This window comes from Chironomus tepperi, unplaced genomic scaffold (genome assembly GCF_022539635.2).
Source record: "Chironomus tepperi strain 1889 unplaced genomic scaffold, CSIRO-AGI_Ctep_v1 contig_354, whole genome shotgun sequence".
Taxonomy (NCBI): domain Eukaryota; kingdom Metazoa; phylum Arthropoda; class Insecta; order Diptera; family Chironomidae; genus Chironomus; species Chironomus tepperi.
In genome coordinates this window covers 3,046,003-3,070,527 of record NW_027226476.1, presented here as the reverse complement: position 1 = coordinate 3,070,527, position 24,525 = coordinate 3,046,003, and the positions used below count along the sequence as shown (strand labels likewise).

Sequence of the window (24,525 nt, the reverse complement as noted above, 5' to 3'; positions counted from 1 at the left end):
TGACCAAATTTCGGTCATTTTTCAAATTTCAAACTGCAGGAAGTCCAATAGTTAAAAGTTTTAATGCAAAAGTTCTTACTTTTGGATGTTTTACAACTCTTTTCTACAAGCCATCTTCTAAAAACGTTTGTAAATGGCTTTTTTTAAAAATGACCAAATAAGTGACCAAAAATAAAAATTTTTTTTACCCTAAATTTTCGGATATATACAGTCGGAATGTACGGATATTACCGGTAATCCCGGTAATTACCGGTAAATATCCGTTACCGTCAAATCCCGATTACCGGTAATTTTCGGACCCCTTGTGAGAAGTGAACGGCCCCAATAAATTGTAATTGATAGATTTTGGAATTTTATATTAGTAGGCATATGAAATGCATTCAAATTTTTAAGTCATAGAAATAAAAAACATCTGCGAAATTAAATATTTAATTCCATTTTAAATCAAGGTAATACTCAGGGGCGTAGTCAGGTACTGTTGGTAAGGATCGTCAAAAATTAGGTGGGTTTTGGGATTTTTTCACGAAAAATTCTACCCTTGTCGGATTTTTGACCCCAAACCCCTTCTGAATGCGCCCTTGTATACACGTATTGACATCAAATCAGACAATAACATCATCTGATGATCATCTAAATTAGTAGTCATACCTTATCAAAATTATGAATGAAATACGAACTATAAAATTAGACAAAATGTCACTGACATAAGTGATAACACGCATGAAGTGCTATCAAAATTATTTCTTCAGAATTTAATTCTCATTCTTCTAATCAGTTCCGCAAAAAAGAGTAAAGTAGCTTTACACTTGTTCATTGATAGTCAGTTGATTTTTACGTTTCATCAACAGCACAAAACAGCGAAACAAGGAAAAAAATGTCAAAATCGATTATTTACCGACTAGCGACAGTGGCCGACAGTTGTGAGATACAAGAGCTGTTCAACACGCATTATTATCCCAATGAACCGATTACAGTTGGATGGATTAATAACGATCCAGTGCCGGAAGATTTAGCATCAACACTTGAAGTTCTCGTAGAAAAATTCAGTATTGTTGCTGTTGATGAAGCTACAAATCGGATTGTTGGTGCATGTATAGCAGGTGTTGATACACAAAATGACATGAAAAATATCATTGACGAGGCAAAAAAGACAGCAAATAAAAAATGGTCACAATATCTGCAACTTTTTGCTCGGATTAGACTCGAATCTAAAATATTTGAAAAATTCAACGTGAATGAGTCATTGCATGTACACGCACTTGTTGTGGATGGCAATTACCAAAATAATTCGATTGGCTATAAATTGATGGAAGAATGTTTCAAACTAGCTGCATCTTCAGACTGCAAAATTTGTTCCGTCAATTGTTCCAGCATATATACAGGTAAAATTGCCACTAAACTTAATATGCAATGTATTGGTTCCATTGCAATGGACAGTGTGATAGATGAGGATGGAAAACGATTAATTTATCCACCGGAACCTCACACTCACATCAATTCGTACGCAAAACGTCTGTCTAATGATGACTAATCGAGTGTAAATTCATGTCAAAATAAAAGAAGGATTTAAACTGTTGTACTGATTAATATCCATTAATTAAAGCTGTTTATTTACAATTACCAGGTTGATATTTCCACTTGGTGCTATTCGAGCATTTTTTATGGTTTTATGTCACAGCACATCTTTCAGTCAACATTTCACTCTCGTTTCTAAAGACGAAAGTAATTTTATACCATAAATTTACACGTAAACTCTGGTCAACAAGTTAAATGTGGAGGGGAATGAGGAGATGAGCACAATCATTAAGGGAATTAATGGATAAAATGAAGGTAAATGAGAGGATTTCTTTCATCATTTAGAGTTTAGTGAAGTTGAGGATTGAAAATTTTTGATTTTTGGTGAATGGATGAACTTGTGGATGATGATGTTATTTGATTTTATTAATTGGGGATGATTAGTCCTTCCTTAATAGAGAGATCACGCTTCAATGAGATAAGGGGCAATCATGTGTAGCTTGCCAATGGTCGGGAACTATCGTGAAAAATTGAAAAATTGCCACAATAATTTGTATCGTCCATAACTGCAAATCTAATAGTGTTGAGAAGTATGAAGCAAAAGTCTTGGAGCTGATTATCTCCATTTTGACTACAATCTTGTCATTTTGATCGGTCCATACCCATGACCACCTATACATAATCTGAAAACCAGACAAACTTTCCCAATGAGTTTTGAATTCACAATCATTGTGAATCAGTTTGAAAATCACTAGACAATAGCATCATTAGGCTGATTCAACAAGCGTCTAATAAAGACCTAGAGTCAGGTCATCCTACAGTCAACTAGGTATTGCAATCCCGGAATTGAATTATATGTAATTTTGAGATTTAGTGCATTTCAATTCAGAGATTAAAATTCCTGACAGGAGGCAAGTCAAATTTATTAATTCAAAATATTTAAAGTCCATATATCCATATTTATAACCCCAAAAACCACACACCACTAGACATAAATTCACTTTACCACCAAAAACATCAACTCAGAACTCTCAACACTCTGAAAATTTCCTCCAATTTCTCATTTCCTTCTTCTTCCCAAAAAAAAAAAATGTATAAAAATCACCCCCTGCTGGTGATTAATATATTGCAGCCACTCATGCCACAATAATTTACAGACTTTCACGCACACACTCAAATATATACTCATTTTGGCATTGCTTATTATTTAAGCACCAGCAGGAATAATTTTTCGCCTCCTTCATTTGTTAATTTATTCGCGTATTGTTGAAATTTTGCGGTTGAAGTATGCTTTTTTTGCCTGCGGCATGTCAGCATGTATATTTTTTTTTTGTGCTGCTGTATGTTCGTAGATAGATTGAAAAACTGAACAAAATCAATAAATTTTTTCTCACACTCCACACATTTTTTTTTTCATTTCCAATTGCCTACACACATAACTTTCTTTCGTTTTTAGGATAAAATATTAAAATCTGATACAGAGAATGAGAAATAGATGGGAAACATCTGATACATGACGGTATCGGTAGTATCGTAGGTAGAAATGAATGTATCATGTGAATGTCTTTAGTGCTACTGCTGCTACACAGATGAGGAAATTAAATCTGCAAATAGGGAATATTCAACAGAGTAATGTATGGATAAATGTCGAATGGATAAATTTTGTGTAGTCGATGTGAGTGTGGGTGGTAGGTGGAAGGGGTGGTAGAAAAAGCAATAAAATACACAGTAACAGAAGGCAAAGGCTGAAGCCTTTATTTCATCTGCGAGATATGCTTTAAATCATAAATTGAAATACAGAAAAAATGAGATAAAGATTTGGGGACTGAACAGATGTACAATGACTTTTTTGTATTGATCGCTTCTTCATATTGACTTAGGTGTGCTGTATCTAGGTTTTTGGGTACCTAAAGCATGCAGCAACAACGAAATACCTTAAGTGTGTGCAACATATTGATAAATACACAATTGTGTGTCTTTAAAGCGAATTCATAAGGATGTCTACATTCTCGCATCATAAGATGTCTCTAGTATGAGGTTATTCATCCCCATAACTCTATATGCGGAATTTTCCTACACAAATTCTCACCGCATTCGTACGTATAAATACGAATTTCTCACTTCACTTCAGACAGAGTTGAAATATTTCCTTTATTTTCTTTCATATGTTGAATATATCACATGATGTACTGTGAATGCATACAGTAAATATACATCCTTAGACATCTTATATATGTGTGTATATAGAGATATTGTACAAAAGCAGTAGAAAATAAGAGATTATTTTCACTTTGTTTTAATGAATTCCCGAAAGGATTAAGCTTTTATCTCGCAAAATACTTTTTTTCTCTCTCTCATCTTTCTTTTTTTGTATTCGCATATTGAATTTAATTCCAAACGTATTACCGAGTTTATGTGTTTATGTGCTTGTTTTGCGTTGAGAATTGTCTAAGTGCTTTCTATTCATTCATATGAATCAACAATTTTAATTAAATTTTTTATTTTAATATTGTGAAAATTTTTGCAGTTTGTCGAGCAATTCAACTGACTTTTTGTCAATTTAGAAATGAGGATATTTTATAAAAATTAAGTGTTGCTGTTAGCTGAATCAACATTAGTGTAGATTTAGTCAAATGAAGCGTTACTATAAATAAATATCGATGCTTCAAGCTTAAAGTGCTGCTGTAAATTTAGTCAATCTTAAAGCATTGATTTAAGTTAAGTCAAATGTAAATCATTGCTTTAAATTGAGTAAAATATAAAGCATTGCTTTAAACTGAGTTAAATATAAAGCATTGCTGCAAATGTAATGTATTACTTTCAATTTAATCAATCTTTAAGCAATGCTTTCAATTTATTCAAATGTAAATCATTGCTTCAAAGTGCAAAGCATTGCTGCAAAATACAATCATCAGTTGGTTCCCAATACCAAGCTTAATATTGACTACAAACTTCCTCATAAAGAAAACTTCAATTCGACCAACTTATGTCGCAGACAGACTCATTGAAAGGAGATCAGACAGTCAATTCCCTAACTTAAAAACTTTCAAACTTTTAAGTTGAAATTCCTTTAAAGAACAAAATTTTGATCCACATATTTACAACAATCTCATCCCATATCCGTACACATCCTTAATGTTTCAACATTTTCTTATGCACATGTTTAACATTTATCTATTGAATTGCAATAAACTTCACCTGCACAAAGAGAATAACTTCAACCCAACACTTGAGACTCACATATTTTTCCATCGTTTCCGATAATTTCAATAAATTTTAAAATGAGAACGTTAAGACACCTTGAAAGGCAGTCTTGAGACGAAGGAATAAAAAGAGTGAAAATCTCCCGAAGGGAAATTAAAAGCACTTTATTGTCGAATGTAGAAGAATGTGTTCGATTTTTTTTAAAAGGCGATTCATCTTTAAGATTTACAACTTTCTTCTGTCTTTTGTGCTGTACAAGAATGTATTACACCTCCTACAGCTCCCGGAAAAATTGCAGCATTTCGTATTTTTTTTTGTGTAATACTCAGAGTTGTCTTTTAATAGAACGAAATTCCTTCGTGTTCGAAGGTGTTAAAACTTGTAAATTTACTGTTCTGATTTTAGGATGCTCTATTTTTGGGAATTAGTTACTGTTTATGGTTTGTCTGGCTGGACTATTAACTTAAATACTATTATGATCAGATCTTCAAGTTAGGACACATATGGATCAGCAGGTCTTTGAATATCATCTAGACATTAGTCAATGAACCCTATTACTTAACGAATACACTTCGCTGTGGTGCCACTGCCTTATCTGATTAACTTTAAGACCTACAGTTGGTCTGGTGGCATTGTGCGATCATATTGACAGCATTTTAGCAATGTCGATTGAACAGGCAGGCAAGAGGAGTAACTAAAATACTTTCAACAAAGTCATGACTCGATCGTTGCATGAGTATTGAGATTTTCTGATTTTTCGGAGTAATTTGAGTTTTTTGCATACAATTTTTAATACTTTAGCATTTTAGACAGATTTGGCTATATCCGCATCTGGTAGCCACTGTCAATGTAACTGCACCCTTTACTCATCACATCCTCAAACTTCCTTACTTTATCAATCCTTCTTCTCTTTTTGCTGTACTTAAAAATGTAAGAAATGCTGGTGATGTTCATCCAATAATCCTCCAATTTTTTTTATCCCAACCTTTTTCTTCGTCGTTTTTTCCTGTTTCATTTGATATAAGTATGTAACATTCAGCTCATTCCATTTAAAAAAAGGTAAAAATGGCAATTTTAGCAGAAGCGAGTTGAAACAAACATCAGAGAAAAAAAAATCACACAGGAAGTAGCAGCAGAAAAAAATACAAACTTTTACAATAAAATGCCCTCGACAATTGCACAAGCAACACCAGCACATTTCACTTCTCCTCCTCTTACCTTCCATTTATCGTTTATTACTCGTTAAATTATCTAGTTCAACAACAGCCATAGCAACAAAAAGCTAGAAAAAAAGCTTCGGATGAACTTTTTCCATACTCAACTGAATGTGTGCGAATAGAAACTTTTTTTTTCCTATTCGAATGTTATTCTTTTTATGTTTTGTGCTTCAAATAGCTACGGGCAATAGAAATAAATTTCGCTTACATTTCTCCTGTGCTTTATAGACACCTTTACCTTCCTTTGTCTATTTTTTCCTTCATATTATTGCGACAGCGAATGTGTGAAGTAGCATAAATGTGTGGAATAAAAGAATAATTTTACCGCGAGCACATCAGAAGTTCATGGAAGGAAAACAAGTCTCTTTCTCTCTTTTTGTGTGAGAATTTTTCTTCAAAGAACTGTAAAAATACGTGTTGGCATTTCCATGAAGATAATAATAAAATTTATTTTGAAAAAAGAGCATGCATGGGTTATGGAGTCTATAGGGAAATGTTGGGGAAGTGGCTAAATTTAGAATATGCATTTAGGTATTCAGAATGATAAGAATCTAAAGTTGAAGGTTTTGAATTCATACAAAGCAGTGCTTAGTCCTAAACCTAGTAGATACTTGATTACTTAATTGACGACGGTCTACTTAATTGATGACATTAACTTGCCATTATGCTTTCTCGATACCGGGACCGACAGTCCCGTCCCGGTCCCGTCCCGAGTCCCGAAAATCTTCCGGGACTGGTCCCGCGGGACCAGGTTTTAAAAAATTCATATAAACTCTTAACAAAATAAAAAGAATAAAAATAAAAGACGTTTAATTTGTAATCAAAACTTTAACGAAATAAATTAAATAATTTTATCCATGAAAAATATGGAGCTATAATGGTCTAAAATATGTTAGAACTAGTCATCAACTGGATTTTCATTAACTTTTTAAATTGATGCCATCAACTGTTAAAACGTATTTTGAAATCATGTCCTCTCATGTTTAAATTTTTGAAAATATATATTAAGCTTAAAAATGCCGAAAAAACATTAAAATATTGTACTTTTTGATACATATTTTTTTTCGGGAAATCCCGAGATTTCCCGGTCCCGTCCCGATCCCGTCCCGGTCCCGGAAAAGTTTCGGGACCGGGATTTCGGGAAAGCATACTTGCCATCAACTGTTAAAACGTATATTCGTCCACTCGAGAAAGTAGGTACTGGAGGCTGTTGGATATAATACCCAATAATGTAGTATTAATACGACATTCCTTGTTATATCCTTGGCTATAGCTCCCAAAGCTGTTAAAACCTCAGAACCACCAAAAAATCCATCAAACCAACACACTCAATTCCCTAGACAACAATCCATATTTCACAAACACAAAACATTCATCTTCAAGCATTTTCGCAGCGGTATTAAATGATGAAAGTGATGAAATGTAATGCTGATCCGACAGGATTACGATGTCTTCAAAAAAAATTCTTTTTCAAGTTTAAGCTGATAAAAAAAATTTTAATGTGCTTTTAATATATTTTACTTTCTTTCTGTGCTCCCCCTGTTTTGAAATTTTTTCTCTTGCTTCCTTTTATCCCTTAATGTTAATATTGTTACGTGTAGCTTCTTAATATACCAGTGACGTGAAGGAGTGTCGTTGAGATTTCGACAATTTTTCACAAACCACCTTCGATGCTAAATCATTATTTATAACTTTTAAGAGAAATTTACTTTTTTATCCCTTCTTATTTACAGGATAGATTAGGAACCGCGGATTAGAAATGGAAATTTTGGAGTTGGAATTTTAGAATTATTTATGAACATGAGATGTTAATGAAGATAAGAAATGTTTACTTTGGGTACTGTATTGGAGCTCAGAGGTATATCAAGGGTGGTGTGCATGAGCTCAATACACAGTTTCCATACCTAGTGATCATACACACTTATCTGCAGCAGAATACGAAATTAACAAAGCATTGAGAATTTTAATACCAAAGAAATCAAATTGATGGATACACAATTGTCCAAAAATAAGCTATGAGCTGCCTATCTACCCCAGCCATCACCAGAATCAGATGAAATACCCACCATTACACAAACAGCCTTTAACAGACAACGAGCATTCTCAATCAATCAATATAATTAAGCCGACTCAATTTTATGAGCATACTCAAGACCCTTGTCTGTTTAGGAGCCTACAAACATCTTCCAAAAATTATACAACACCAAATTTATTTCCCAGAACTCTCATTAATTTCCCATCTTCACTCATTATCACAATTCTCGACAGGATGTTAGGTAAATTTCCATTTAATGTTACATCTTGTTGACAATTCTCGTCAAAGTGAGAGGCTTAAGAGTAATGAATCAATGGAAATGAACGATGTTCGTTTGCAGCACACAGAAAAAATATGCTTGACAATTTGTTGAATAAATGTTATGTAATCAATTCCAATTTTTTTACAGCACAGCAATGTAAATCGTTATTAATTTGAGTAAATAAATTTTAAACGACTCAATTGTCAATAGTCTTGTGGCAATTTCCCCTCCGCAACTTAACTCGCAGGTAAAAAGTAGAAGAATAAAAAACTACAGTAAGCGTTCATGACTGTATATTGAGATAACAATGAATATGATAATAGCAATAATGATGGGTAGGTTTATGGGGTGCAAATGTAATCATAATAATTTAGCAGATCCTGTGTAAACAAATTAGTGATGCCATTATATAATGCTCTAATATTGAATGTACACATGTATATATATTTCCGTCCAAAAAGGCTCATCATATGGACGAGAAATAAGAGGATGAGTGGAGTATGGGATATGAAATGATTGCGGACAACCATAGACTATCAACAAAATTTTACCATTCAACCATTAACCATCATTATTCGTTCACATACATATTTGGCATTCATAATAAATCCTCTATATATAACAGGCAATGCACACAAATTATTGATAACCAATTTCATGCTTCATCGATGTCAACTAATTTTCACAGTACACAAAAATACCATTGTGATGTGACTCACAAATATTCTAGTCGCTGAACGATCTTGCACTTTTTTAAGGGTTTTTTATGGATGTCGAAAAAATGGAGAGAAAGATAAATGAATAGATAAATATAATATGATGTCCTTAATATTCCGTGACCAATTTTAGTTTTTTTTTTTTTTTTTTTTTATATATATGATACATGCAACATGAGATTCCACACTCTGAATATTTTTTAGGATTTTTTTCTCGTTTTTGCTTTTTATGAACATGCTCAAAGCCAATAAGTCGCTATGAATAATGATGAACTGAAACAAGTCTTGAGTAAACAAGGTTCTTTTAGGAGGTAAATGCAATTTTTTGGAGATATTTTGATGGGTTTTATGTGCTTGAAAGCAGTTTTCATGACATGTGCAGATAGTATTGATGAACAGGTAGACTTTAAGTCCAAGGTAGTGCCATTTGGCTCGTTTTTGATTAAGTTATAGTTATGTTTAGCATCTACTTTGTGCTATACATTGAGAACGGAGTAATTACATACCTATTTAGCTGGCCGTAGAGGTGAACTGTGATCCATGAGCTCTAATTGATGTCGCCTAACATTAGCTCTGTCGCTGGCTACCGCTTGTCAATTCTTGATTCCATCGTAGTCATTAAATGCTCTAATATCATCCTACACATTCCCAAAATCCAAAGAAACTGGCACTTCAGCTCAACATCACTTTCCTAATCACTCTCATAAAACCATTAGAAAGCAAAAACTTTCCAGCAATAAGCAAGAAGCAAAAAATATTTTTGCCTTAAAAAACTATAAAAGAATAATCAAAGATTCATTAATTTCCACTCAATTGACGATGGTCAAAACCACATGAAAGGAAATCTATCCCTATATCCATACATGCCATATTTAGTATAAAACTTGATAGTAATAAAGAAAACATTAAACTTCTCGTTCTGATGTAAAAGTGGCAATTATTAAACACACATTAAGTCAAGTCATTCGCATGTTGTAAATGGTTGAGAAAGACACAACATTCGCAATATTTTTCATGCCTCTTGGCAACAACAAGCTAATGGTTATGACTTTGATTGATTATATATCGTTTTTCTGAATCGTGTGAGCATTTTTTTTTTCTCAATCTATATGGTTTGTAGCATGTCCATCGAGAAAGATAATCACGTCCTAAGATGAAAATGACCTACACAAGAATGGCACTAAGGCAAAAAAAAATCGTAATCAAAGGTGATGTCTGGAAATGACGTCAAAATGTTATAATGGTGCACCATGGAGGCTATGGAGGGGGTTAATGGGGTGTATGAGGCTCTAAACTAGGGACATGGTCAAAAATCCTGCAAATTGAGGAAATTGTTCTTATCGAGAATGGATTTTGACTTCAAAAACCCCTCATTGACTGCATCCTTGATCTATACAGGTCTTGTAAAAGCATCTCTTAACCTAAGTGGAGTTTGGGTCTAAAAAATCGAGTTTTTAATAGATTTGAATGGATGCTTTGAAGATTAAACGAAAGGTCAATGATAAACATCACTTATGACTCGACCCGAAATGTCATCATGGATGATACTTGTAGCAGAATGAATGAAAAATTGAAGAAATTATCAATTTATTGAAGAGAAAAATCGCTTCATCACTGTTGATCCCTTTTAATGTCATTTTTCCTCCTCCTTGATGCTGAAGCATTAAAATAAATACGAATCACCATAATCATAGCGATAGATTCATGCACATAATGAGCAATAGAATCAATTGAAAAAATGCACAAAAGAAACTTTATTCAAAATCATCAGCCAATTTATGATGAAATTTTCCAATGAATTGAATTTAAATTCATTAAATTCTGCGACAATCTCATCTCTCCCGAGGAGGATGAAAGTAACAATTTTGACATAAAAAGAAGAAGCATGATTGAATGATGAATTGCAAAAATAAAAGTAAGAAGAATGACAGATTTTTTTTTCTTCCTTTACGTTATTGACAAATTATTCCAAAAGCAATTTTTCATTGCATTGCTGTGTGACTTTCCTTCTTTTTTTTACTCGCTCCATCTCCTTTTTTATGCTTTTGAAAATTATATAGAATTTTTATTATCCTTCATCGTCTATTTATCCTCTTCTCATCCCTGATTATCGTCATCATTTCGATTGCTATAAACTCTAAATTGATGAAAAAAAAAATGTCGATTGAAAATAATCACGAGTGGATCTTTTGAGATGTTGCATCGACTACTGGGCTGGTCATTGTTGTTGTCCAACCAAGTCTTGATTTGTTCTGGATTGGGACAAGTTATTCATAAAGCCACGTAACTTCAAGTAGTTACGACATGGAGTTCAAGTGGCAGCCAAATGGGGTCCAAGTGATTGCCAAATGGAATCCAAGTGGCTGCCAAATGGGGTTCATGTGACTATCAAATGGAATCCAAGTGACAATTTACATGTTAATTGTCATTTAACTGCCATTTGACCGATTTTAGGACCATTTTATTGGAAAAAAGTGAAATTTACCCTAACATGCTCAAGTACATTTTTAGGCAACCATACTCAAGCGCCGGTATCAAAAATCATACCCAAAAACCAAACGTGGAAGTCATCAAACCAAAAAATGTTTGTTCCTTTACCAGTGAGGAAATAAAATGAAAAATTCTTATTCTTTAAAGTGAAAAAAGGCGAGGGAAAATCGATCACATTCTTATTAAAATTCTCATCACAGTCAATTGCGCGTCCCCTAACAACAACAAAAAAAAAGAGCATAGTAAGAGCTAGAGTAAAAAGACACACAAACATGCTCATGTCCCTTTCTATCAATTTCAACTTGAATGAATAAAAAGTTTTAAAAAAAAGTATAAAAATTGTTTGTTTGTATTAAATTGAAATGATAGAGGACAAAGACTGTGTATGCAATGAGAAAATACAATAAATCGCAAAAGATGTGATGAGCACATTCAACAAACATGCAATCATTGAGAGTATACCATCATGAAGTTTCATCAACCGCACATAAGTAGACATACAAACAGTCTCTCTCTCTTTTTTTGTTCCTTCTTCTCGTTTCATGTGAATCGTGTGAGGAATTTCAGTTAGGTTAAATTGAAAATGAAGAAAATCACAAAAGTGAGAAACAATAAACAAACAATTCATAGTTGAGGATTCTTCACATTTCTATCGTTCCTGTTTTAATAAAAAAAAAATGAATTTTTTCAAATCGATGAATAAGAAAAAGGAATTAAAATGCAATAAAAACTTTAGATAAATCTGAAGAACTATTAAAATTAGGAAGAATGACTGAAGGTACGTGACAGAATGATTTGTGAAGTTATTCATGTGATCCTGAAGCTAGAGCTTGAAGTTAAGCTGATTATCTCAAATGACTTTGAATCGACTAAAGTCGACTTAGTTTGAGCCGAACTATTTTAATGAGGTTTGAGTTAAGTCGAGTCCAATTCGGTCCTATAGGTCAGTCTGAAGGAATTGAATTCGATACCTGATTAATAGAGTCATATCAGGATATAGCAGACCAGCAAAGAATCCAGAGCATCACAATTCGACAAACCGAATTTCTTGTAATAAAAATGTGTCAAAATCAGGCATTACGGTGCCATTAGGACAACTTGACATCTTACCATTAATACCGTTACGATGTCCTACTGAACACGATGTACTGTTCGGGTATGGTTCGGGTATCCTACATGAATTAAAACTGCAGAAACATTCAATTATTCTTAATTTGTACCATAATTCTTCAATAGAATCAAGACAACCCTTCGGCACTACATCAGAGGCACTCCATAATTTCATCACTTCACAACCGCGTAGTAGTCAACTCAAAACCCATTAAGTCATTCAGTATCAAAGTATCAAAAGCACAAAAACATGTTTTATCACCGGCATGAATGCAAACTACTTCACAAATTAATTCATATAAATTCTGTTTGATGCTATAAAAAAATCACAAAACCATATACTAACAAATTAAAAGTATACTTAAGCTTTATATTTTTTATTCCATTGCCATTGACTCAAACCGAATTGGAGCAGATGAAAAATTGCTCCTCTCATCCTGATCACATATTTATCTTTCGCTCTTTATACTTATTTTTCCTTTTTTTATGTATAAATATACAACACAGAAAATAGCGATGAAAGCATAAAATAGCAGAAGCACATAATATTTGCACAGCAACAAATATTTGAAGAAGAAAAAAAAATTGCTAATTTTGCTTTCAGACTTTTTTTCCACTCCTCAATTTTTTCTTTTTTGTGCTCAGTTCCAAAAAGGCAAGGAACGACGATATTTTAAATTGAATGAATTCGTAGCTTAGAAAATGATGACTCTATTGCAGTCAATTTTTAAATTGAATGGCAATTTCTTTCCATATTCTCTTCTATCTTCTTTTATTCTGTTTACGGTTCAAAGAGCAATGATAAAAAGATTGAGACTTGCATCAAGGGATAAGAATGTCTGCTCAAATGCACTCGAAAATATTGACCACAATCATCATCATCATCATCGTGGTGCTTATAATACATTGAAGTGTAAGTTGTAAAGACATGATTTGATTTTATTGGATAGAATGCATTTTTCTGGGAAGATTCTAGTTAGTAGATCATGTGGTGTCTGAGCAGAGTGAAATTTTGGGTATATAGTCATATATAGGCAACTCTGTTAGTGCGAAAGTAACGTCTCAGTGTCTCAATGGATATCTAACATTCCGGATATCTGTATCACTAATTCATGTAAGTATGTGGGTTCGACTCCCATTAGAAAATGATTTTTGACAATACAGATCAGTAGCATCAGGGGTCAGTTGCTCAAAATACCATCCACAAATTAAATTGTGATGCATGGTCTCCAGCAGATGACGTCTTAAGCTGACCCTATTATCGCTTCCGCTAATCAACTTTCCATACAAAATGCAATACTGTCCTCCATCAGCAGCTTCATTTCGTGAATTATTTCGCAGTCCATTAAAGTAATTTAAAAATTCTTGTACCTAACTGCACCCATTTAGCTTTGAATTTATCATCAACTTCCATCCAAATACCAGCTTCTTATAAAGATTGAAAAGTTCAATAATAAAGTCAACATTTCCATTATTATATCATCAAAGAAAATATTCTTCATGAACACAGGAAAGAAAAATCATCTCATGCTCATAGGAGATTCCAATAATAACAAAAAATAAAACTATTGAACAAGTTTCAACTTAAATTGTAATATGAAGATAAAAAGAAATGCAATTCTCACCTCATTTAATATGTTGCTCTCGTTGCTATACATTGAGTAAGGAATAAAAAGAAGCAAGAAATCTCGCGTTAGAAAAGTTTCATCTTCAATTGTTAATTTCTTCCTGGAGAGACGAGACTTTTTATTTTATTTTGCTTCATTCTTTATGTTGTGGTGAGTAATGGTAAATAAAAGACTAGAAAAGTTCAAAAATATAAAAAATAAAGAAGCTGTGGATGAAAATGAAAATGGAGAGAAAAAAGAAAAAGTTCTGGAAAATTTCCATTAAATAAAGCTGTTTGAGGGAAGTTCGTCGACTTGATGTATCAAATTTATTGGGGTTTTTGATTTTTTTCTTCGTTAAATGAAGAGGTTTGATAAAAGGAACTTTAATTTAGAAGGGAATCATCCAACTGCCTATCTGATATGCAGACAGCAAAGGTAGGCTCAGGGGTTGTAGGAAGCAGAGGCATGCTCAGGGACATGATGAGAAATTAAAATGAACTACTCTAACTTCTAAATTCTTGAATGCAGAGATTGAAAGCAAAGTTAGAGCATCTTCATGTTATTGCACTTTTACTACTTGTCTTAATCTTCCAAATGACTTTGTAGGGCAGCTCAGGTTAGCGATCTCAACAGAGTCAAAGCGAACTCAAGTCGACTTCGACCTCTGTAATCAATTTGATTGTCATGAATGAATTTTAATTTGATTTATTTGAGAACCTTCATGCTTTGACTTTGATGACCGACCACAAAACAGCAGCTTATGATGTTCCTTGCTATTACATAGCTTCACCAATTAATTGAATAAGTCTTCATTATCATCAATAATTCCATCAGTTTTCAAGACAGATCGAAGTTGATTCAAACTTTTTATTAACCTGGCAATAATTCAGTCCAAAAATACAGCAACAGAATATATTCCAAAAATCTCCTTTTTTGCTACTTATAAATTCATACTCCAATGCAGCACCAAAACTTTTTCCTTCCTTGGTTCTAAAAAATGAAAATAAAAAGAGAATCTTTGCATGCAATTTCAGTAGCCATTAAAGATGAAAACGGTCAAGATAAAAGAAGGTAAATTGCTGCATTCACTGCCAAGATATTTCTTACTGCTTCCTATTACTGCATTAAAGCCTGCAAGTGAAATTGAGAAAAAGATTTTTGCCAACTATTGTCCCAAAGGCGAATTCCCCAGCCAGTGAGCTTTTCCGAAAAAAAGTTTAATCGAAAAGTTTTTAGTTAAAAGTTTTTTTTTTTCATTTGTAGGAAGAAATGAAAATTCTTTTTGCACTAATCTGATTCATACAGATGTCCCATACCACTTCATTAAAAGCTTTTATCACAAGAAAAGGTTTTAATGCAAAACAGAAATGGGAAATAAGGATGAACTTGTGAGGAAAAATAATTTCATACCATTACATTTGTTAAAAAATTTACACAAGTAAATCAGAGATGAAGCTTGTGAGGATGTTGGTTGGAAGCGCATGTTTAAGGCTTGATGCAGCTCTTATGGACAGTTTGTCACTTAGTATTGATAATGTACCAATATATTATGCAAAAATTACTCAAATATTTAAGAATCTATTGATTGTCAACTTTCAGATTAGACCTACAAATTGAAGATGAATTACCCAGCCTGGCAGACCTAAAGACAGCCATAACATCCCTAAAACCCTCACTTCCAATTGAAATGTATGAACAGATCTATTTACTATATTTTATGTACACAATAATCACCTCTGAGAAATAAGAATGAGGAATATAAATGGATATACAAAGGCAACAAATAAATCCAATGGAAGCGAATTTATCATGCGAAAAGTTTCTTCTTTCCTTTATTCCATCTCATCCGTAAAGTTTTATGTTTTTGTAACTATTCAAGATGGAACGGTGAATAAGTGGAATGAAAATGGTGCATTTTTAATGCAAAAATTCAATTTCGAAAATGGACTTTCTCATCTTTTACTAAATTATAATTGTAATTTAACTTGCTGCTGACCTTACTTTAATAAATTATAACTGAATTTTTAATAATAGAGTGGAATGGTGTTTGGTGGTTGATGCTGTAAGTAGAAATTGCAATAGAGGATCAATGTCGTGTTTCAGGAGCGTAGCCAAGGGCGTTTGAGTGTATGTTCTAGTTCTAGCTATGCCTCTGCTTAGTATCCTAGCTGTAAGTATTGGCCTGGAACTTCTAATTTAAAAGCCGTATACCAGTGTGGCCTAGATCGTGAAAATTAATCCAAAGATAAAAACTCAAAATTAATCGACACCAGAACATCCACATTTCCTCCTCATATTAATATCCTTATTCATTTCAATCTAAAACCAATTTAATCATCCTTATACCCCAATAGACACAGTTTCAATAAAATAGGAATTAAGAAAAAAGTTGAATGAACAGCAAAATCTCGCGACATAATCGAAGGTTTAGAGGAATTTGAAATAAAATGAGTCTTTAGCAAGAAAATCATTGAAAAAATTTAAAGATTTTCTTATTCAAATGATTGAATTTATTCTGCAACGCTAAATTTGATGAAATTCAAATTTATTTCTCCAGTCTTAGGTTTCCATAAAGCAGCAACTCCCTTACATGTCCCAGTTGGTCTACGGACTGATCGATTTTAGTCGTTGGTGATAATTATAATTTGTTGGTTTTCAACGTCGTCAAATGCGGCCATCTTTTTCAGACTCCACTCTTTGGCCTTGACTCAATTTAGCCTATATCTTGATATAAATTGGGCAATCGGAAAAATATAAAAACAAAGATAAATCCCCCTGGAACACCCTTCCACAACTTAAATTAATCGACACCAGAATTTCCACATTTCCTCCTCATATTAATATCCTTATTCATTTCAATCTAAAACAAATTTAATCATCCTTATACCCCGATAGACACAGTTTCAATAAAATAGGAATTAAGAAAGAATAAGAAAAAAGTTGAATGAACAGCAAAATCTCGCGACATAATCGAAGGTTTAGAGGAATTTGAAATAAAATGAGTCTTTAGCAAGGAACGATGATATTCATCCTGAAATAAATTTAAAGATTTTCTTATTCAAATGATTGAATTTATTCTGCAACGATTTTCTAATAAGGATTTGGATGTGAAGCTGCTTATTCAAATTTATTTCTCCCTCTGGAAAATTTCAAATGCATTAAAAAATCTTCTAATTTTTGTTCCATCCATAAAGCATCAACTCCCTTACATGTCCCAAAAATAAGTAAATGGAAAAGAAGGAAATTACATAGGATTAACGTGCATACGCACAAACCTTAACGTAATGCAATAATTTCCCTAATGCAACATCCTAATTTCCATAAATCTACAATTTCTGAATACAAATTTTCATTTTTTGGAAAATAAAAAATTGAAGGCCATAAAACTAATATATCTCGTCCTTATATTCAACAATCATCTTCATCATAACGTTGTTATTCCAGCCATTCTCATTCATCCGACATTAAATGAATAATGCTAGAAATCGTGAAACGTGAAATCCAACATCATCATATATGAATGAAAGCTGAATATGTAGCAATAAAATAAAAAAAATACAAAAAAAGGCAGAGAATGAGCAGAACAGGGCGAAATGGAGGGAGAAAAATAAATAATAAAGATCAGAGATGATACATTGTGCATAAACATAAACATTGCTCATCGTCGTCATCATCTCATACATTTAATTTTGTTATACACGACTTATTTGTTTGCCGAAAACCGCCTTTTAATCTGCTGTGGTTATAAAGATTTTTCATTTCTATGTGTACGCTTTTCTGCTGTACTTTTACTGTTGCCTCTTCTCTTCATTTTATTTCATTTCCTTCGTTCGCACATTTTTGGGAGATGAATGCGGTGCTGGGTGTCATTTCGGTAGTAGGTAGACTGTTTGTTTAGTTGTTCATCACTTTACTGCTTTATAGAAGCCCTACGATTCACTGTAGATCAGTAGTGGGCAAATAGTGTGGTGGGTATATTAGTATGTTGCTGAAATGTGCTGGAAATGCCGTGAATCATATGTTGAGTCCGATTTTGGTCAAGGATTTCCACAAAAGTGTTCCGTGACATAATAAAGACTGTCTTTGCCACAACTCGAAGCTGAATTGCGATTTGTGTCCAAAATGAGGAACTAAGGTCAATTCTGACTGTCCACAGATCATGATCCATGACCTCCCTTAAAAGGAGCCTCATCAGCTGCGTCTTAATAACTCATTATCCTTAAACTTTCGAAATTTGATTTTTTTCTGTACATGCTTTGCGCGATTTTAATGCTATATGTATATCTCTATGTATATGGCATTAAAATATGTTGCTGTACACAAAATTTTCATTTTCATGAAGCAAAAAAATTTGTTCATCTTTTGAGGGCTCCACATGCTTATTTTTACAGAAAGAATGTGAAAAGAAGCAACATAAAAAAAAAAAATTGCACATGATGAATGCTCATCCTTTAACAAAATAAAGTGATATGCTTGTATGAGGGTATTAACAGAAAATTTTTATATACATATAATATGAGTTGAGATATTCTATGGGAAGGATGTGACACTGGCAAAAATCATCATCTCATGCATGATGACATCGACAATGACGAAAATTTATGTAGATGTTATACAACACAGCACACATTGCCCTTCCTTTTTTTCGCTATTTATCCTTTTTTTTTCCTTCCTTTGTGTGTATGCCTTTCGATTGGATATGCTGTAAAGAAAGAAACATTCATGAATTTACAAGAAAAAAAAATAGCTGAGCTTGATTAAATTACAATATCGAGAAAACATATCATCCGGAACAAGACAGAGAATGAAGGGAGTATGACGGATGTAAGCATGACTTACGGAATCAAACGAAAAGAAAGAAAAAATGTTCAAAATCAGCACAGCCTATGTCAGTTTTATTTTATGTCAATTAGATGATATTTATGTTCTATTAATTTCTTATCTACGGCTGACTATGAATCTATACATTTACTATTATTGTGACATAAATCTTTGTTTGTTTTTTGCATAAATCAAAGGAAAAATTGTGATTTATGGATATCCTATAATATTTGACTTTATTTTTTTGTAATGCTTTGTTGATGATGAATTGGATTTTAAAAGGATTTAGGTAGTTTATTTTAGGATGAATTACTGTTATTGGATTTTTGTAAGGAAATAGTTGCTACAAATTATATTAAAAATAAATACGAATGAAGGATCTAAACTTTACATTTGATTATATAATCCAATAATATAGCTGCTGCAATACCATTTAGCTAATTGAAATCTTTCAAACAAACTTTAACCAGTGTTGTTAATCGGATGAGAGACATCAGCTAAGTTAAAATGGAATTGGATTATATGGCTCTTGATATTGTATAGTTAGCACTCTTAGACACCGTTAAGCAATTAATTGCTTTTGTAGAATGATTGGCAAGGCGCCTTGCTGTTTTAGATTATCCTCGTAGTTTTAGACGATCAAGTGCTTTAGTCGAGCAGCACACCAAGTTCGCTGCATTGCCGTATTAACAGTAAAACGCAAAGTTGCTCTGACGACATCGAAACGGCGTATTTCAGGTTAATTCACCAGATCAAGACGAAATTGAAGCTCTTGTTATCATTTGACTAAGCAAGAACATGCTATAAAGCCGGGTACAGCTACAAGAGCTACAAGATAACCTTGAAAATTGAGCATTGATAAAGCAAACCTGAAAGTATCAAACAGAATCCAAAAAACATATTCTCGACCTAGTTCAATGCAGTCAAAAACCCCAAACAACAACACTGACTTAACCATAACTTTTTTAAAGCAGCAGTAACACAGATTCCACAAAGATAGTCACTATCATGCAATATAAATTGGCTAGCATGAAACGAAAAAGAATCTGAAAAAAAGGAACTAATAATAAATCATTTTTCATCATTTTTCTCGCAAAATTATTTTTCAACTCTCGGGAAATGCACAAAAATCTTATAAGAATGCTGAAAAAAAAAACTTTATGACGCGTCAGTTCTTATAAGTTTTTCCATTCATATATTTCACTTCAATTTCAGTTCCTTTTGCTCCGGAACTGCATAAGAAATGAACAAGAAAAATAGCGACATCGAAGAGAAGAATTGAAAAAGACTTTAAAGTCACATTTTTGTGATAGCTAGTTCTGCAAGAATATAAAGGAATAAAAAAAACAATGATATCAACGAAAATGACGGCATGCGGCTGTCTACAATGAGCAACACTCTTAATTCGTATTTTTCCTTTTCTTTTCTTCTCTCATGTTGATTAACGAACATTGCAGTTGCTGCTTTAAACTTACATTCATTTTTCACACGCTGAAGGGATCTACAAAAGACTAGAGACGTATAGGGAGGAGGGGGAGGAATAAGGGAAAGAAATCTTGATAATTCCATTTCTTTTTTCCACTATGATTTCTCTTTTATCCTAACAGCAGTAGCAGTCAAGTTTTGTAAGTGTATGTGCATGAAAATGACATTAATATAATGCTTGCTTGCTTGCTTGCTCTCTTCAAATAGAAAAAAAGCAGGAGAATATGATAAATTGTGTGATAAAACTTCATTCATTTCATGTGTTTCATGATCACCTCTTTTACGTTCTCTGTCGCTCTGTGTGAATGGATTCATTTTTTTTGTCCTACAGGTTTGCTCATTATGTGAACAATTGAGATGTTATTTCAAAGGAATGGAATGGATTCAAGCAGCATGAATAAAATGGTTTAATTTTCATGTCTGAAATATGTGAGTATGAGGGTATGAAATGGAGTTTTATTTAATTTAATGAATTAAATTGGGAAATTGAGTTAGAGTCTTTTGTAAATTAGCAATTAGGAGTGGTAATTGACTCTGTTTTGTGTGTACTTACCGCTGGCTGGTGTGGTGTAGGTTCATTCTTCCGTTTTCTTCACTTTTTGGTTTACAATTCTAAGCATTTATTTATTTTTTCCTGAAAAATCAGCAAAATTGCAATGTTTCATGCCTTGTGCCTTGCAAGCATCCAAATTCTATCCCTAACTGTCCGACAGTGACGGAACTTTGATGACTGTCTCAATTTCCATCTTCAAATAATCCATTTATTAAGAAATAAAATAATATTCTTTAAATATCATCGCACAGCACTTAACTGTTCACCAAAAGACCCATCATTAGTAACGGCAATAGCAATAAAGTATCCAAATTAATGAAAATTGAATGTAATGGATTGTATTAAATTGCTTTGTTAAGTTGCTATTGTCGACAATAACGACACTCTCCAGTATAGCCAACATAATACCATCATAATCATCTCTTTACCTTGTCCTTAAATCAAGGTATAAATTTTCACATAGGCGGTACAGAAATACCTACAACACAATTTAAGACAAGGCGACATGAATAGAATGTGAGAATGAGATTGGGGATGAAAATGTAATTAATTAATTTCTTCTTTCCTTTCATCCTCCCTTCTATTATTATTATATTTTTTGTGCCCATTTTTTTTGCTTTCATTTGGCCATTTCGTTGTTGTGTGAGCTCAACTGACAACTTTTTTTTTTTTGCTCTGCCTCCTTTTTTGGATCTACTCTGTTGTTATTGTGATGATGACGACAACTTGAGAACAAGAACAAAAAAAATAAATTTAATGTAATTAATTACACTTTTTATGTTGTCGCATAGATTTGTGCTTATTATTTGTGTAAAAATTGAGGGTGAGGATATCATTAGATGCAGTATGAATGCGGACATGGCTGTTTTGTGGGGTAATTTGGATTTGTATTATTAATTGTTGCTAGTCATTTTAAATTTTGGAATCTTGTGGTGTAGTCGGTAGGGTGACAATCTATACACTGACTACTTTGGCTGTTAGATGCTCTAAGATCCATAGCTTCGTGTTTTAAATGTTACAAGGCATACCAAACTGACAAAATTTAGTTCTGTTTGGTTTATCTTCCTCCTGGTGATAATTTGACTAAGTGCAGCCTTGGATGAACTATAAGATACAGGAATTAAATGCAGGAAATGCAGAGTTGCGGTTCATGGCCGAATTCTATGTTTAATTGATGTAATGTGCTGGATCATTTCAATTCTGTGCTTTTCTAACTTCTACTATATTTTCCTACACATTTTGGTCGCTATACAGAGCAGCTGTGATTCATTGACTCCCTTAGATGTCCCCTAAAGCTGAATTTATCGCTGCCTACAACTTATCAATTAACTACATCTATCTTGTCACAAAATGCACATGAACATATGAGAAGTTCACTATAAGTGAACAATCCAATATAACTTGACATTCCTTTAATAATTCCTCTAAAAGCATTTCCCTTCCACATCATTCAGCATATCTCCTTGACAAATGTCTCAAATTTCCTGCTCGTATGACATATCATGCGTACACACATGACAAATAGCTTTGATTCGAAAATTCAAAAGCGATTGAGAATCCGTTACCGGTATACATCCGGAATACATACAAAATTCTCCTTATAAGCAACAGAAGTTCCTTAAAATAAATTTTTTATTTGAGACATAAAAAAAAGTAAATGAACTCTTCTCTGTCACATCCACTCAAATTGTTGAGACGACTAAAATAGAAGAAGGTGAAAAGGAAGTTCCAAATCATGACATTTGTAATTATAGCAAATTAATGTTTTCAGCCATTAAATTCGAAATGAAATTTCTCTTACTACCCCCCAAAAAAAAAGAAAGAAATCCTTTGTTCGCAACTGTTGCTCGTATTTGTACGACATGAAACTTTTTCTTCACCTTCCATTTCCCTTCAAGTCATAAAAATTTAAACGAGGCACTTCTTTTTTGAATAATCAAATCAAGTAGGAAGAAAAGAAGAACAAAAAAAAAGAGATGGAAGAACCTAAACGATACACAAAGCCCAAAAGAAATGTATAGCAAAAACCTGAGCATTAAAAAAGAGATATAAAAAAAAAACTTTATCTACCTTCTCTCGACCTGTTGAAAAGGAGCAAGTAAGAATAAAAATGAATATCTCTGTTATGATGCTTACTCGACACATATCTACATATAGAATTTTGTTGAAGACTCATATGCAGTAAATTTTTAGTATAAAGGGAAATGAAATTTATATATTTTTTGAAAGTTATTTCTTCCTTCTTCATATTCATTGCTGTAAGCTTAAATTTTTCGGATGGAATGCTATTTCCATTTTTATACGATTATGTTCTATGAGACTGTGTAAGATACTTTTATGGATTTTCAACAAAATGAGCACTGATGATTCTCATGAGAAAGTGCGGAAAGACGAAATGGAAATGGAATTGTTAACTCTATGAATGTTGATTTCTTGGAATGTGAATAGTTAGTAAAGGAACTGTTGATCTTTGATGAAGGAAAGGAACATTTCTGTGTGAGGTTTGGGGAATCACTCGATTATGTTGGAATCTGAAGTTTATTATTTCGGAACTGGAATTATCAGAACAGACATTTTTACATAATTTTGTATCTATTTAGTCAAAGCTTTATTTGATTTTGAATTGATTGACATTTGAGGAATATCAGGGGCCTTCATTTCCGCTCCTGCACAGGTGCACCTCTTTACCATATCAGGTACACCGTTACACTATAGTAGTACCAGAGAAATTGGTCTCTGCACGGAAAAAATCCAAATTTGATGGAAGTACGGCTAGCTTTATACTCATTTACCAGCATTTCAATCCAATATGCACAATTCCCGAGTAGAACAGACTGTGATTAGTCAATTAGTCTAGTTATACAATTAACATCTGTGTTACTTTACGTTACAATGTACTAGCTACACGTTTAGTCGACTAATCACAGCTTGTCTCTCTCGAGATTGAAGCATAACCTCAATTTTAGAACATTACCCTAAAATAACCCCAATTTGTACAAGAAAATATAATTTAAAAACTTTATGACTACAAAAGACCAAACAACAACATAAAATAGCTTCCAAAAATGTCTATCAATAGCCAATTGCTTCATTTGGATATTTAGTTCAAATGTATTCAAGGATAAACAACAGAATTTGCTTACTATTCAATTTCGAGCAATAAGGTAATATTTAGCATAAACAGATATCCACGTCAGCATTACCAAAAATGGCAAATGAGGAAGAAAAAGACCTTCCTTCTGTTATTCACATTCAGCTTACTCTTACTCCCGCTTTTGCCTATGTGTAAAGATGACATATATGTTCAAATATACGCAAAAAGGATCAAATTTAAATATTTTTTTTCTTTTGTTTTTCTTTGTGAAATTTTCCTAAATGGAGGAAAAACAGTTGGCTCAACAGTTTTTTCTTTTTCTACATTCTAAAAGGATCAACTTGGTTTTTTTAAGTAAAAAAATGCGATACGATACTAAAAAAATTTAAATATTTTTTATGCCTCTCTTCACG

The 24,525-nt window shown here is 32.9% G+C and overlaps 1 protein-coding gene across 1 annotated transcript; it reads left to right on the top strand.

Annotated features, from left to right (window-relative positions):
• Window positions 1–825: 825 nt before the first annotated feature.
• Window positions 826–1,631, top strand: LOC139094669 (arylalkylamine N-acetyltransferase-like 2). Its single transcript, XM_070645801.1, has one exon. The coding sequence runs from the start codon at window positions 875–877 to the stop codon at window positions 1,529–1,531; it is 657 nt and encodes a 218-aa protein (XP_070501902.1). The 5' UTR covers window positions 826–874; the 3' UTR covers window positions 1,532–1,631.
• The last annotated feature ends 22,894 nt before the right edge of the window (window positions 1,632–24,525 follow it).